Genomic DNA, 17445 nt, shown 5'->3' on the forward strand with positions numbered 1-17445 from the left:
TTCCTTTAAAATTGAAGTAATGCCAAGCACAGACATGTCACAGCTGCTGTGTGTTTCAAGCAAGAGATTGATTGGATATTAAGGGGTACAAATCCTTTACTTCACAATGAGTGAATGATTAATTAAGCCTGTGATTGGTAATGGTTAATCAAGTTACTGTGGTAACAGCCCCTAGTGACGGTAAAACATCAATGAGGGAAAACGATACCTCCCCAACTGAAGCATGTACCATGGCTATTTTCCAAATGGTTGCCCTGATTTAAAGGACACTGTTATCAGCACAGGCCTAGATATAGTGCTTCATGAAGTGCTAATTTTGCCAAATTGATATTATTATTTTGGTACAGAATGTTTTATTTTTTAAAAGGAAAAATATATATGTACAAATCATGGAATATACACAATACACCAAGCCTTTTTGCAGAATTACAGAACAACCCAAAAATGTTACATTAGCCAAAAATAAGCAAATACTATTGTCTATTACTATTTTTGATTGTAATTGATTTTATCATTCCAGCTGAATCACTACCTTTAGAGGTTTGAGTGAAGTGGTGACGTGTACAGACATGTTCCAACTACTGATTGCCTCTGTGCTCTCAGTACTGTCTTTCATCATGCCCTGGATAAGCTCAGCAGGTTAACAGTAGTTTTTCACTAAACCCCTCCCCACACACACAAAAAAGTGAAAAAAAGGTTTCAGTCAGGACAGATTATCGCCTACTGATGAAAGATTAAAGTAGAGGAGCCAGTATCAGCACTGCTATGGACCGCTTGAGCCCCATCCCACTCCACTGCCCAAAGGCCTCTGTGACTACAGCTGATAAATCCAAGCCTGTTTATGACTTCACCTCCATCTCACTCAGCAAACCTTCATATGCAAATATCCCCCTCAGTCAAAGCAATGTTCTCTCAGCTGAGTTTATGCAACCTTTTCCCTATGAAGGAAAATCTGCTGTGCATTTTTAGCAGGCCATTGGAATGCATCATATTTTCCTCTCTGTGATTCTTTTTTTCTGTTTTCAAGGCTACAAAAGATTGCACTCAGTCGTTCCTCCAGGTTCATGGTCTCAGGCCCTTGCCCCCAAGCCTTTAAAAAGGGAGGTAAAAGGATAAAAAGTAATGGGGGAGACAGACTGTTAAGCTTACTGAGAGGAAGACCTCATTTTTACAAATGATGCACCCAGATTTCATGGACTGTCTATTAAAAAGGAGATTGCAGTGGAATGCATCGATATGGGCAGAAAGGATGTGTGGGGGGGGGGGGGGCGGGGGAGGGGACTGAGAGATCAACACAATATACAGGACTGAACATCAAAACATCACAGTAGGAGATTTAGAGCATTTGGTCTTTTTATGTCAAAGAATAGGCATCACAATAATGAAAACTTCATGCTCTCTCATTATTCAACTCACATTAACATCAGAAAAGATCTAAAGTAGGAAACCTAATAAGTCTCAATCTCAATCTCAGCTGACACTGATACGATTTAACATTGACAATGGATGTCTAATTTAATTTCCTGCCATATGGGATTATTAGCTCTTGTGACACGAGTGTCCTTAACAATGTCTAGTTCTTATGGTATTTTGTGCACTCTTCTCATGCTACACACACTACACACACACTCCCCCTGTTCTCTCCACTGAAGCACATCTCTCTTTACTGGAAGAGAGGGGTATAGCATTCCAGGTTAAATGTGTCAAGCCTAACTCTCTTGCGACAATTAAGTCAAGATGGCAGTTTTGGAGTTACAAGAGTTAGAGAAAGTGAGTTCATTGGTTGAACTATGAGTGCAATCCTTCCCTTCAATGAAGACAAGTTATCACCTTGGTTAAAGCCAGAAACTGAACTTGAACCACTGAACTACACTGGTACCTCACTGAAAAAGATTATTGACAAAAATGATCTTATATCTAGTTGATATATCAAATACATCTCATTTAGATATTGATATAATTATATTAGAATTTTATAGAACTCATTTCTAAATGTTTTTTATTTAATTTTATCAAGTAAAATTATCTCATATTCACAGATAATCTTGCCTGCTTGAAGGATACAAAGATAACTGTCAACTTAAAACATGTAAAAATGAGAAAAAAAAGAAATAAGTAGATAATCTTAAAATATCCCCACAACAGTCTGATAATGTGAATTATTAGATATATTTACTAGATGTAAGTTGATTTCATTTGCCAAGATTTTATTTTTTGCAGTGTATTGCTAAAAAAAAGTGGATGTCTTTTTCCAGCTTCTACCTCTACCAAAAAGGCAATGGGCTCTTTTTTCTTAACCTGGCCTGCAGTTCTGTGTTTACAGGTCTCTCCTCATTCAGGTAAATAAGAACTTGCACTTGTTTGACCATAGATATCCGGGAGGCGTTATCCAGATTGCTGTTGAGCAGGCAGTCTTAAACATAAGGACTTTTGGTGGTGATGGCAAGGCAGTGGACAGCAAACATGACTCCAAACGACGAGTGACTCTCCTCTGTGCTCTGTCTTATTCTCCTGCCACAGATAAGGGCATTTAATGTCACAGCCCAGCGTGCGGCCAGGAGTGGGCACAGACATTGGGGAAATCCAATTACTTCTCAACCGCGGCTGCACAGCCCATATTGTGCGGCATGTAAACCCACCTACCCCTTCTGGCACCCTCACGTTTCTCTCGTTGCCAAAGACGGGCAGACCCGTTCAAACAATAACTTCATTAGTCTCAACTCGTATCTGCAGTGGTCGATACCATCCGCTGCTCTTTTCCTACAGCTTCTCTCACTCCATTAAATTAGGCCTGTCCATGCGCTAAAAAATCTTTTCTGGCCTTGTCCACCAACACAGAGAGGTGTGGATGCAGCTTTGCCATCTCTGATGCAGATGGGGGTTGGGAGTCCACAAAGTGGCTTTTCCCCAGTGAATAATGCCTGAATCCTCTGAAAATATGCACGCCTTTTTTGGTGGGAGACAAAAGGGACTTTTTAGCATTTGACCAGGCCTGATTCAATGCAAAGACTGCTGCGACTTCAGCTGCACTTAACCCCGCCTAACACCCTCCCCCCTCCCCCCAAATGCCTGCATGTTCATCATATTCCTTTTAACTCTATAAGGCTTTCTCATTCCCAGGCAGAAGCTACTTCACAGGGGCCAGGCTGTACATAGAAACAAGGGAGATTTGAGCCAAAGTATGATGTGCAGCACAGCTCCACACTCCACTCTTGCAGTACCCGTAGGAAGGGCAGCCTTCAAATGTTTTAAGTGCATGGACTGAACAATCAAAGAAGAAGAAAAAAAATACAGTAGACATTGTCCTGTTTCCCTGCATTCTTGCTGGAGGAAGTTTGAGAACAAAAAACCCCACGAACATAAATAAATAAATAAATCAAGAGGATGGGGGAAGTGGTATGGGAATGAGAAAAAAGGGAGAGAGAGAGAGACATAATAGGCAGGCTCAAGAAACGAGATAAAACAGAATATAAAAGACGTGGCTGAGGATGGCATAGACTGAACATGCCCGAATAAGAAGGTACATTGCATTAATTATGTAACACAGTCTATGCAGGCTGGGCCCCTTGCGTGTGCCTCACTGGGAGCAGCAGTCTAGAGATGTTAGTATTCCACTAAAGCATTTGAGGCCCAGCTGCTGAGAGGAAGGTGCATTGATTTTAGATGTTGAGGTTGCAGCATGTCCAGGTGAGTTTATGTCAATCCGTCTGACAGACACTTGGGTATTGGCTTTATTCCTACCAAATAAAACAAGACATTACTATAAAAAAATTAAAAAAATCATGAGCACAATAGTGGAAGAGGAAGTCACATTGCACTGTGTGAAAGGATATAAGGATAGTTAAATCCTTAGGGTAGGGTACATTTTAAGTGGTTATAATGACTGTTGGAGGGACTAAGAATAGAATAATAGAAAAATATATGTAGATACGAGAATAATTCATTTAGATAAGTATCCTGTAATTGCCATCCTATTAGCTTTCCATAGTAGCTTCTTCATCTTATATTGTGAGCATGTACTATGTTGTAAGGCTTGGGAGGTCAAAGGAAAGAATGGAATCTGGGTAAAAGGCCCGGGAAAGTAAAAAATAACATAAATCACACAGGCCTCCACCAATTGATCTGTTGTTTTTTTTTTGTCATCCTCTGCCCTGAAGATACTCACACTCTTTCAGCTAGATGCTGGTTTTATGAATAACAAATAAAAGCCATAATAGAGAAGTCTTGCTTTAACTGAGGCTGCCACCCTGGAGATTTCAGAGAGATTCAGTGACTTCAGTAGCGCGCTTCTCACAGATCATTTCATTCTCTCCAGCCAATGCGTCCTCCAGTCCACTCCAGCCCACCACCCCTCCCCCCTACAACCCCCAAAGCTCAGCTCGTCCCCTCACAGATGTAATTTACTGACTGCTTTTGTCCCTCTCGTTTCTCTTACACTCAAGGGTTTCTGAGCAAATTAGCTAGATAGCTCGGTCAGGCTTAAACACAGAATGCATCATTTGTTACAGTGTATTTAAAGATGTCCTCCAAAACCAATCCCTCAGACAAAAAAAGAGAGAGCGAGAGAGACAGAGAGAGAGAGAGAAAGATAGAAGGAGTCTGTCCCCATGACTGCGTCCAGGTTGCCTGGTTCAGCATTCATGATGTAGAGCCTGCTGGCTTTGTGAGTCAGGTTAATGTGAGGGCCGCCATCGAAAAGTGGACTTGGGGCTCGAGCACTGCTACAGTGGCTTCTTCTGTACTCGTCCCTGCCTAATGGAAGAGGCTGCAATTTCCTGGACCCATGAAGGGAACAGCAACATAAATCCTGTTTTGTGTCAGTGTCCTTTTTTTCCTCTGTTGCCTTCCAAGAGGATGGCCTGACCCTGCATTAACCCTCCTATTATGTTTGCAAATCGGTTGTATCATTGATGTTGGCAGTTCAGTTTTGACCTCCTCAAAACAGCCCTGGAACATATTTTACTCTATAATTTAATTTGACCCTACTTGCCTAATTAGCTATCAACTTGTACATTACTTACTTTATTGTGTTTTACTCTCCACAATTACCTGATTTACCTTAAAATATGATATTTAATTTTCATTACAAACATATTTTAGAGACATATTTTGGGGGTTTCAGTTGCTATTTTGGATGAAGGAGCTGTATGTTATATTGTATTATCACTTTTTAACAAGTATGTACTTCACAGATGTTTTATTTGTGTATTGTGATGACATCACTTTATGAATAAATTCACAACTTTTAGGCTATGGGTCAAATTGACAGAGTTTTATTAATTTTTCACTCACTGGAGCCCACAAGATGCCATTTTACCCCAAATTTCATAGGGGGATGAAGGCCATGTTATTTGGGCACTGGATTATTGTTTAGGCCTGGATTATACTTTCATATGAGAAATATTTACTTCCTGTGGACTGTGTGTGTATATGTGTGAAACCTGAAAAGTTTTGACCCAGAACACAGTAGGGGGTTTAACATTCTTGCCATTCCTCAGTCCATGTTCTAGAGAGCTCTGAAGGCTATATGGTTGCACAGCAGCACTGCAGTGATGTCCATGTGTAGCCTACCCTGGGGAAATCTCCTCGTAGTTCACCTCAACTGCTCACAGTGGCAGTGAGGCATGGAGCTCCTTGGCTATTCCCTCTGAAATCTAGAGAACAGAGGCAGTTTCCATGGTGTGCTTTATTCATTCATTTATACAATTATTTATTTATGAAATTAGTTACATTTTTTAGAGTTACATAAATCTGCTAGTAACACTACAGTGCTGCTCAGAAACCCTCAGATCCTATTATAGCACCTACATTTTTCAAAATAATGGTGCCAGAAAAGGTTCTTTGGAACAGTGCCATAGAAGAACCACATTTGGTTCCCTAAAGAATCTGTGTGGTTTACAGTACATTGCAATTTCACATTAACACAGTATCCTTTGGCCATTTGAATAGAAATCAAGGTTATTCACAGGGAATTTGTTCCCTTTCACAATTTTTTCACAGTAATTGTCTCTATTCTTCTGAGAAGGCTTTACACTAGATGTTGGAACATTGCTGTGAGTATTTGATAGTGTTCAGCCACAAGAGCATCAATGAGATTAGGTACTGCAGTTGGATTATTAGCTCTGGAGGTCATTATAACTCATCCCAAGGGTATTTGATGGTGGTCCATCACTCCAGAGAAAGCAGTTCCACTGCTACAGGCTTTATACCCCTCTGGCCAATGCTTTGGCATCAGGCATGGTGACCTTGGGCTCATGTGTTGCTGCTCCTGTTCTATTAGCTGTGCTTTCATATACAGATTATATAGAGATTAACTATGTGCATGCAGTTGGAATGCCTGTGTCAGCAATGGATAACTGAATTCAGTAATTAGAAGGACTTTTTGGACATATGTTATATGTTAGTTGTTTTAGTGTTTTTGAGTAAATGCATTCAAAGTGCCTTAAGTGTGCCATGTGTATAAAATGTAAACTGCAAATTGCTAGAGGCAGCTACAGCAGTTTACATCATGGAGGTCTTCATGCTGTGGTATGGAAAGGTGCCTCACTGTGAAATAAAATTAGTATCCTGGTGCCCACCCACCTGCCCACATATGTGCAATTACTACAGGCTACATTCATAATGACAGCGACAAGCAGTCCATTGGCTTGCACCCCCTCCCCCTTAACAAAACAGCTCAATCCGGCAACAAAATGATTAATAGACAGCAGTGCAAATGCGTTTTTTTTTTCATCCTGCGAAGTTACACAGCTGTTAAGCAGATGCTGTTTGTACCAATTTAAAAGCTGCTGTATTGTTTGTCAACACCACTTTAAGAATTCATCCTTTAACGGGGACCAGCTAGAGAAGGTGTGCGCACACAGTTGAAAGGGCCAGCGAGCAGAGGGTGGGGAAATATGTGCTAAATTTGGTATGATTTACTGGTAGCTTTTAAATTAACTTATGAAAGCAATACGGGATGGAGTAGGAGAAATTAAATAAATAAATAATTAAGCAGCACAGTTACAAGTTAAACTGTTAGTGTGTGTGATAAGCTTTGAGGAGCTGCAGTGTTGCTTCATGGAGAAGACTGGCTGTCAGACACACTCACCAGCACTGGCTGGACCAGACAGTGATTCACTTCCTGATAAATTGACTGGTACTAATGCTAAGACATAGAGTCAGACTGCAAGACTTGATTTGCACAGTGGTTTTAACAGGGCGATGTGGGGAGCGTAATATACTCAATAATTAATATTGGACTGCAGAATGAAAGGAAAAGCAGGGCTGTAAGGTCACTGGGCTGAAAGGTCTGTAGCTGAGAGGAAAGTGAGAGAGAGAATGAGCAGAGAGTGCAGCAGATGTATGGGGACAGGAAGGGAACAGCATTGAGGAGCAGAGGGAGAGTGGAAGGGAGCAGGTGGAGGGGGGCTTAGGGAAACTGTTCTAGATGGTAAAGCCCCCGCTCTGAGTGCTACTTCTGTTGCTCGGTGATGCTGCCTCCCCCACTGTTTGTAAAAACAAGACCATCACACTCCATCTTGCAGTCCCGCAGGGCTGAGGGCTCGCGGCTGATTTATTGCACGCGGACTGAAATGCCTGGCTAGGATGACAGCAGCACTTGGACTCTCCCTCGTGGGAAGCCCCGGCGCTTGCCTAGTCCGTCTCAGGCGGTGCGTGGCAGCCAGTGATAACATTAGAGTGGCGACAAGGCCCCAAGCCCTGCCCTGGGTCACCATCACGCACGAAAAGACACTTGCCTGCTCACTAGGGCTGCAGCTAAGGATTATTCCTGTAATTGGTTAAGCTATTGATTTCAATTAAAGAACTCATCTGCTAACTAGTGTTAGCTGACACAACTTTTTTTTATTATTATTATTATTTACATCCATCACTGATGTGTTGCAATGAATGCATTTCTTTGCTTGTATCTCTAAAACAATATGTTTCCAGGAAAAGGAAAATACAAATCTTACATTTTAATGCAAGTTAAAGTTACACTGTGCAAGATTTTTTTGATTTGGAAACCTCTCTGGTGGAATTGTGTAATTGCATAAAATATGCAAAAGATCATTTTGTGACATCAGTTGTGCTTTGGACCCCTCTGAACGGATGAATCTAAAAATTGCGGGCACTTGAAAGAATTTTCTTTCAAGAGTACTCAGTGAAAATTTGGTGATGGACGTGCCTTCTAGGGATGTAAGTGAATTATCTACTGTTGTCAACATATCTTCACCTAAATATGTAGCCGGACTTTTTTGAGGCTGTGTTTGTGGCATTAATACATAAAGATGTGGTTGCAAAAATTAAATAACAAAAATGGAGAAAAGGTTTTGTTCAAAAAGCAGTGCTATGCTGCACTGTGCCATGCTGTTACTTTCTGGGTGAAAAACTTGCACTCTCTGGACATTCTAGCCTTTTTTGGTTCTTCTCCATTTGCTGCTGTCATCATTCAAAGTTCTGCCTGTGCAGCAAACAATTTCTTCTTTCATGGTCCAATGAAAAAACAGAAGCCATATTGCCCCCAGCACTTCCTGTAGTGTCCTGCAATCTGTCAAAATGACCATGTGTAAACTATGCCTTGACAATAAAAATCCATGCTGACATTTTTCGTCATTAGTGTTGTTGACTAAATGTGACTAAATGTTGCATTCCTACTGCTTGTCGGGTCTTCCAGAACACAATTAAAAACAAAAGCGTCATTAGCAGCGATCGCTCTTGAGTTATTCAGATACAATCTAGATAATTCAGGATGAATTGCTCAGACAGGCAAATGAAGATAAAAAGTCATTTGAGAGCAGCAGCCTCAGAGCAGTAAGTTGGCAGGGAGGTCTAAAGACTGTTCTGCAGTGAAAAACGTCCATCTTTCGAGTCTGACCTGGACCGGGTCATTCTTAAAAGAGGTCACACGGATTAATGCTCTGCCAGTTTTGCACTCATTCCACCCTTATTGGCAGCAGTCCTGCAGCCCAGAGAAAGAAATAAAGCAAAATGCCATTCTTGATGTCTGCTCCTTCACTCCCAGAGCTGATTATTTCGTACAGGAGCCACCTGCAGATGTATTGTTTCATCAGCTGGGTGCTGAGAACAGTGCAGGCAGGTAACAGAGAGAGACATGGGGAAGAAAACAGAGATACAAAAGTATTTGCCACAGACTAAGCTCAGATGTTGACACCTGTGTCCCCACATGATGTTCTGCAGGCAGTTAAATGCACAGTAGGCTAGAGATAAACAAATAAAAAAGAAAACATTTTTCAAGTAATTTCTAAATGACTGCAAATGGCATTGAACTGCATCAATAAAATGATCTGAGAATGTATATCGGTATGGACTAAATGCACAACTTGAGTTTATATAAAGTACTATAAAAAGTTCTATGGGAAAGACCACATAAAATGATTATTACACAAAAGCCTCAACAATTAAATACAATTTGTAATTGTTTTCCGTGTTTAGGGTGTCCACACTACTTCCATTGTTTTTGTGAGACTTTTTTTCAGTCTTTCAAAGAAATTTGCTGGGATTTTCTTTTAGAGGTCAGTTGAATTTTCAGCCTTTAACAATCCAAGTAATCCCAAACACATTCAGTGATATTGAGGTCTGGAGTCTGGGGTTGCCAGTTCATTGTTCTGAGAACACCAGCAGCTCCTTTGTTTGATTTGCAAATGTTATTCTATTTCTGTTTCTTTTTCTCAGTGTCAGCTACTCCACAGCTATATATCGCACAGTCTGTCTTAGTCATCCTCTAGTCTTTCATTATTGGTCACAGGATGCACTTGTATGGATATTTTTGGTTGGTGGACTTTTCTCAGTCCAGTAGTGACACTGATCTGTTTAAAAACTCCAGCAGCACTGCTGTGTCTGATTCACTCATACCATCGCAACACACGCCACCACCACGTCAGTGTCACTGCAGTGCTGAGAATGATCCAGCACTCAAATAATACCTGCTCTGTGGTGGTCTTGTGGGGGTCCTAACCATTGAAGAACAGGGTGAAAGATGGCTAACAAAGTTATGCACTGGAACAGATGGACTACTGTCTATAACTGTACAGCTTATAAAGTGTAACTATATGGTAAGTGAACAAAATGTATAAATGCAATATTTACTAAAGTGGCCAGTCATTGTGTGATGCTGTACGATGCAGTATTAGCTCATATTTGTAAATATTCAGTGGCTGAGTAGTGATAGGGTTCATATCTCTGATTGTAATTACATTCTCAATTACAGTTACATGCATGCATGTGTTTTTAGTCCCTTTGCCCTTTGTAGACCAGTCCAGAATTTTCAGCATCTCCTCGGTCCTCTTGCGGGATTACATCAGCGCTGTGACCTCCAGCTCTCACCTCATATTTTTGGAGGAAAAACAAAACATGTTCTCCAAGCAGGAACACATTAGCTGCCAAACAAGATGAAAAGTCTGGCAGCGTCTCAAAGAGGGCTGGATGATTTTTTTTTCCAAATGAAAACCCATTCCGTTAGTGTTTGGGGAACCTAGATTCTGCCTCCTCCTGATTTATTTCATTTAGCCACATTTATGACAACAAATAACAGCATCACAGTAAAAAAAATTCTCTGAGGCACTATTAAGGGTGGAGCATGCCGTGGTAAAGTGGAGGGTGGCCTCCGCCCGCTCTGCCTTTTCCTTCCCTTCTCACTTTTCAGCTGCTGTGACCCCAGGTCCTGACACTTCACTTTGATGGAGTTGGAAGGGCTGAATCCATAGCCCAAGGTTTATTTTCAGCTTGCCATGAATTCACGAGAGGGGTCTGATCTGACGGGGAACAGGTGGGCTCCTCTACCCGGCTGGAGTAAATTGATGTTATTCAAGGTAACTACAAGCTGAGAACATGGTGGATTCTATCAGGGAGGGTTCACCTTTTACATTTGAAGTGGCAATATTTATTATTCCTCAGCCTCGGCAGATATGCGTAGCTGCGTATACATATTTAAAGTGTTCCCAAAAGCCAGGGCGTTCTTTCGTGCTCCCAACTCAGAATTAAACTGCAATATTTCTGATTTGTCAGCAGGGCTGTGGGGCTTGGATGCTTGTGTTTTTCTCTCTTTTTTTTTTTTTTTTGTTTTCTGTTTTGCAAGTCGACTTTATGTCTGTTTCAAAATCTGGAACAGTGGAAATGCTGGCGGCTTCCGCCCCCAACCCCAGAACCATGTCGGTAATTAATAGGTATTAAATCCTAGATAGAAAATGTTCCCACTGACATACTGCTCTGGACTGTATTTTAAGTCTTTTCCCGGAACAGATTGGCAAGCTTATTTTCCTGATGACTTTCAATAGCTGTGCTCTGCAGGGGGTGGGGGGGGGGGGGGCAGGGTTGGGGAGAGGGGGTGTCTTCTGCCTGCGTTGCTCTCTTTCTGGCCTGACTCGAAGATCAGCCACATTGAACGTTTAATTGCTTCATTTGTTGTCATTATATTTCTATCTTTCAGCAGGCGAAAAGAGATAGGAAGAGCTTCAGTTTCGTCAGGGGTCGACAGGCTGTCATGTTCTATTGCCGTTTGTTATGTGGTTAGTGCAGACCTTTGAGAGAAACATCTGTGAGTTGTGAGGATGAAGCAGGGGAGGATGTGAGAGGCCTGTTAATGGCGTTCGGCTTTCAGAACGATGTAATTTCCAACCGAATCGCTCCCCAGGAGACCTCCTAAAGGATCATTGGAAGAAAAAAAAACTTTGCTGCATGAGCATGTCCTTCTATGTAAAGGTTAAAGAAAGAACTCTGAAAATTGGACTTTTATTACGCTCTGATCATTCAGGAGCTAAAAACGTTTTGAATCTTTTTTTTAAGTGCCACATATTGATGTACCGGATGCAGATAAATCCATGCCTCTGCCGAGCGTGGAGCACATTCATTTGACTGAAGCATCTTGGCAAGAAACATTGTGCTATGACAGGTGTGCTAACCAGTCTCTGCAACTGTATGTATAGATAATGCTGAGGCTCACCCTTGTTGCTATGGTGATAACATTGACTTTTGGTGATGAAAAGCCCTTTCATGCCATGGACTTGTGTGTGCTCACAGGGCCTGGTAATTATGAGCTAAATTTGAGCCACTTGAGCCAACCTTGGTCGATCTAGAGCCTTACTTTCCATTCCATTTTAATTTCTACATTCTGCCTGCTACTAGACCCTTTTGGCCCTCTTTTTCCACTCGTCTCTATGGTCATGAGTGGATGTTCAGTCATTTCCTTTTCTGATCAGTCAGTCATCCATCAATCACTCTCATCAGATCATACTTAAAAGAATGAATGCTGGGATGCAGGATCTATGGTCTTTAAATATTGATTGTAGCCCAAAGCATAGATGCTCCAAATAGAGCAGGAAAATCAGGTAATTAGTGATTTTAATTGGGCGTTCTGCCAAGCTGGGAGTGCCAGATATAAACGTATAGCAGGGTCAATGTAAATTCTTCCCACAGACCCATGTCTGTCACCTTGGGCCGCTTGATTGCAGCAAAGCTCCAACCTTTTGGCAGATTCGCCAATAATAACTCATAGGGAATCTGGAAACTGACGTCTTTGTGCCAGTGTTGTCTATGGTGTAGAGTGCAGCTTACTGCAGTAAATAATGCCTGGGTTTATATCAAGTGGTTTTCCATGCGTATATAGTATGTGCTAATCCGAGCGCTGTTAGAAAGCATTAGACAGCTTTTCCCCTTAAATCATTTTTTTGTTTATTTGGAGCAACTTAGCATTTATATACCATAAATGTGCACACTACACTTGCAGAAAGCGCAGTGCTGAAGCAAATGCTTTAGTTATGCAAATACCGTTTGTCTGTATTCATAAACATTAAAACATAGAATGCCCTTATTGGGCTATCTGTCCAGATGGCCAATAATAAAATATGTATGGAGTCAAAGGACTGCAGAAAAAGCTTTTTTTTAGCAGACTGCTAATGAAAAAAGTGCTGCCTTGAATATTAGCGATGCATCTCTTTTAAATAAAACGGGGGTGGGGGGTGGGGGGTATGACAGCTTCTCAACTTGAGCGAGGATGCCAGGCTTTTTTGTTGTTGTAATGATACAAAAATCAACTTGAAAGCCCTTCCCTGCAATACAACAAAGCATGACTGTAGTAATACTGGCTCAGACAAATCTCTTTTTTTCCACAACAGCTTTAAAACATCATTACATATTTATAACTGCCAGTTAGATGACAGAGACAGAGCACAATGTTCACTGCGCAACAATGGTGCTACTTTTCCACTGTCCCTCACACTGAAATATCTGATTGCACTGTTTAAACTCTCTTTTCATCAAGCCTGGATACAGAGAGGAACAATTACTCACTAGTTGGAAATGGACTTTTGATTTAACAATGCACCCTTTAATTGGTACATCAGAGGACCATCAGACTTCCAGCTTTAGTGCCGCTAAAGTCATAGAGAGGCAGTGAAAAACATAGTGCTGAGGCACAGCACATGAAAGGAAATTACCCACAATGGCACTGGAGTGGAGCTGCTCAGCTTGCCACATTGTTTGCCATCTTATTTTCTGTACTTCTATGGTATGTGTGAGGAAGAAGAAAACAGCAAACATTTAAAGTAATAACTTTTAATAGCGTGAATGAAGTTTCCATACCAGTTGCTAGCCTTTTTAACAAAAACATACCCTCAAGCCGAGAACCATTTAGGAACCTTTATTTCTGAGGGCATTAAAGGGTTAACACTATCTTTCCTGTTTTTGCCCAGATCCTTCTGAAGGATTCCACTGCCAAGATGAGTGTCGTATACTGGGCCATTCGGACCGCTGCTGGATGCCCCGCGTGCCGATGCCAGCACGAGCAAAGTCTCCCGAGCATGGCCGTAATGTTATTGCACTGTCCATCGAGGCCACCACCGTAGACGTGCCTCACTATGAGGACTGCGGCACCACCAAAAGGACTTTTGCCACCTTTGGCAAGGACGGGCCGGAGGAGGAGCGAGGGAGCGAGCTGAAGGGCAAGAGGACAGGCGAGGCAGTGTCTGTTTGCAGCCCCAAAGCCAATGGTGCCGTGCGCGAGGCGGGTAACGGGCGTGAGGCTGTGAGCCCCATCACGTCTCCTGTGCACCTCAAGAGCCCTCAGTCCAAAGCGCCATCCACCTACAACACGCTAAAGTGCCGGGACGCCGAACGCATCGCAAACCACAGCCTGCTGCGGCAGCCCGAGGGCAAGGACAGTGAGCCAGCCATGCGGGAGATCAATACACTCCTGCAGGATGGCCGAGAGAAAGAGTCTCCCGGTAGCAAGCGCCTGAAGGACATCGTGCTTTAACTATTTTGCACATGCACATAGAGCGCACACGCCATTCCCTGTATGTATGTGTATGGGTGTTAGGAAGTGTCATGCAGCTTGGGCTAGAAAGAGCGACACACACCTGCAGCACAGCATACTTTCATTAGGACATAGCTGCAAGACCAAGGAGTATACTAGACTGGAAATGTGTTTGCGATGATTGGACTGTCGCCGTGGCTTTTGTAGTAACATCAGTTCATGTTGTCCGTTTTTCCTGTTTTTTTTTCGTTCCTGCTATGTCAATGCGTGGACAGACTGGTTACTATCGGTTATCAGGCTGGTTACTGCTGCGTGGCATGACATACCCTGCCCTGATTAGCTTTTTCGATTTTTTATTTTTTTTTGTAACCCATAAAGGAGAAAAGACCTTTTGGCCGCACCAGTGGGGCCACGTGAGTACAGTCATTGCCTTTAAGACTCATATAAGACTGCTTTCTGATATTGCCTTCGTCGGTGTGCAGTCCGCATCGGCTGCCAATGGTCCAATCGTTCCCAAAGAGAACGATTCCGTTTTTTCCCCCCATGAAGAACTTTCCTAGGTGCTGCATTGCCCTGCCCAGCTCTCCCAATTCTGGCAGCACGAGTGCCCCGGAGCACTCCCAGGATCTCATTTCATTTCTGCACCTCCTCAGTCATCTGATAAGACAACCCTTGTCTCTTTCCCTCAAGACATTCCAGTGTTTGACAAAAAAAAATGTACATGAAAAACTGTGAGGTCGTTAAAGTACTTATTTGTTATCACTGATGGAGCTAAACGAACTCTTGCTATCAGCTCAAGTCCTCTGAAAAACTGGTATAGGGTGAAACAGATCCGCCAGACTTCAAACCAAGATATAAATATATATTAAAAAAAACAGACTCTTTGCTTTTGAAATCTCCTGTGCCCATTCTTGATTGTAGCCAGTGGAGCACAGTTTACTAGAACTTTGTGCTCTGGTCTTGTACTTTTTTGGATTTTGACTATGGGGCTAGGATAGAAGGGGTCGTCACTTACGTCTTGCTATGTGAAACTCTGTATAGGGTTTACTATTATCATTTTTAATAACCTGTTGTTATGTGACAATCCCTTTAATGTTTTGTTGCAAGAGTAAAAACAAACAAAAAAATAAACATTGGTGTTCAACTAAAGCTACAGTAGCGTTTGTTACACAAACACAAAAGGAAAAAAACATATGCCAAAATATATTTTATAAATAATTTAAAAATGTACAATGAGAATATTTAATGCTGTGTAGTTATTTTATCAGTAAGTTATACTTGAAATTAACTGGCATTTGTTTTCTGTTTTTTTTTTTTTTTTTAATTTTGCTTTTTTATCGACTATGGTTGCTTTCTGTTTTCAGCTGATCTTGGATTTTTCGTTCACTGTGTTACCCCTGGCAACTGTTGATTGCGGTCCTTGTTGTAAAAGAGTTTCTTATTGGTCAGTTCTTGTGCCATCAAGTTTCTGTGTGGGCAAAAAAAAGAAAAAAAGACAAAAAAAAGCAATTTCAGCACCAACAGTAGTGTGTCAGTACAATGAGCTTAGAGTGAGATAGCAAAAGAAACCATAAAAGGAAAAAAGAATCAAGGCAAACATTAAGCGTTCAAGATAAGAGGTTGTTGCTTAATCTTTCAGTAAGGTTAAGGGTCGCACTAGCTTTTGAAGCAAGTAAAGGTGGTTCCACTCATTTGTGAAGTGCTGATTGAGGCTCTCAGTATGATTCATTGATAAAAGCTTCATATTAACCAAACCAATCTGAACAGCATCTATAAAAGTCATGACTAGGCCAGTGATGCAGTGAAGTTCATATATCATGGTCAGGACTACACAGATTTGGTGGAATCGGCAGGACAAAAGACAAATGGTCTTGAGAAGCAAAATCAGTGGTGCATCATGGGATGACTGACTGCTTTACAATACATGTTTTAGTAACGTGGAAAGTACAAATGGTTTAAAAGGCTAAATGCAAACAACGAATATAGACCTTGTAGCTGAATGTTTTTTGCTGGTCTCACCAACAGCTTCTGGCAACATGAAAACGGAATTATCACTGAATGTATACTGCAGCTTATTATTAAACTATTAAATGTTCTCCATCTTGTCTCCTTGTCTGATTGTATCAGTGCCGCATGTTTTCGTCACACTCTTTTTAATTTGCCATCAAATGGCTCATAATGGAATAGATCCGCTTTGACTGGAAAGGGAGAGAGTGAACGTGCATTGTTGGAAAGTAATGAGCATGACCAGAGCGTGGCATATTGCAATTATCCTTTCTTAAATGATCTTTTGTCTTGCCATAATTCATTAAAAGCTATAATGTGATCTGAATATCTACTGAAAACTTTCGTGAAAATGATATGATAATGTGCATGGCAACGACTATTACAGCTATCAGGATCAAATAAAAATGAGCAGCTCTGCTGAAGCCCTATCTGAAAGTTGCCATTAAGATTCCGCTCAGGCACAGGGGGTCCTCTCTGATTAGCATAGCTCTGTGACATCATTTTTAGATCTCTAGATTCTGTTATTTTAGGAATTTAAATGAAAGTGGGCATTAAATACAATAAAAGCTGCCAAAAGAAAACTGCCATTGGGGAGCGATCCAGTCGAGGAGTGTCTATTTCAAATGGCTGGGCTCTTTAATTAGCAAATGTGGATGATACATGTCATTATTGTCAAATACATTATTCCTTGGATCCTCACCCAGAGAAACATGATGCTACAGATCTGTCAAAATAGATCCCAGTCACAAGGCCCTCGGGAGAAGAAGTTGTAGTGAAATGGGCTATGAATAGCCAGTGGCTCTCCACCATTACGGTACAGTGGTATTTTACAATATCAAGACAACTGTGTGAAGTGGCCTTTGTAAATGGATGGTTATTTCTGTTTCTATACTAAGTGGCCATTACGTTGGCAAAAAGACTACAAAATCAAATGCTCCTTTGACACGTTTATTAAATAGACAACTCAAACCTATTCCAGCTCTCTGTAAGTGGAAGACCATTGCACAAGTAGGAAAATGCAGTGAGAGTGGAGAAGAAGCCATGCTGTGAAGAAAAAGACAGAACACTCAGCAGGAAAGATAAGCAGCTGTCACACACTGTGTGATGGGCTGAGGGGACTGTTCTATTTCTCTGATTAATTTCCCTTTGTATTTGGCCCATGGTTGGGCAAACATGAGAGTTGGTCG

The 17445-nt window shown here is 41.5% G+C and overlaps 1 protein-coding gene across 4 annotated transcripts in view; it reads left to right on the top strand.

Moving 5' to 3' along the window:
• pcdh19 (protocadherin 19) overlaps positions 1–16351 on the top strand; it is a 59656-nt gene extending 43305 nt beyond the window's left edge. For all 4 annotated transcript variants that reach the window (XM_037540487.1, XM_037540488.1, XM_017698451.2 and 1 more), the window contains exon 5: positions 13689–16351. In XM_037540487.1, coding sequence (XP_037396384.1) covers positions 13689–14251 — 563 coding nt within the window. In that variant the 3' untranslated portion in view covers positions 14252–16351. The remainder of the gene's footprint in view (positions 1–13688) is intronic.
• Positions 16352–17445: the final 1094 nt, after the last annotated feature.

This window comes from Pygocentrus nattereri, chromosome 8, assembly GCF_015220715.1.
Source record: "Pygocentrus nattereri isolate fPygNat1 chromosome 8, fPygNat1.pri, whole genome shotgun sequence".
NCBI classification, from domain to species: Eukaryota; Metazoa; Chordata; class Actinopteri; order Characiformes; family Serrasalmidae; genus Pygocentrus; species Pygocentrus nattereri.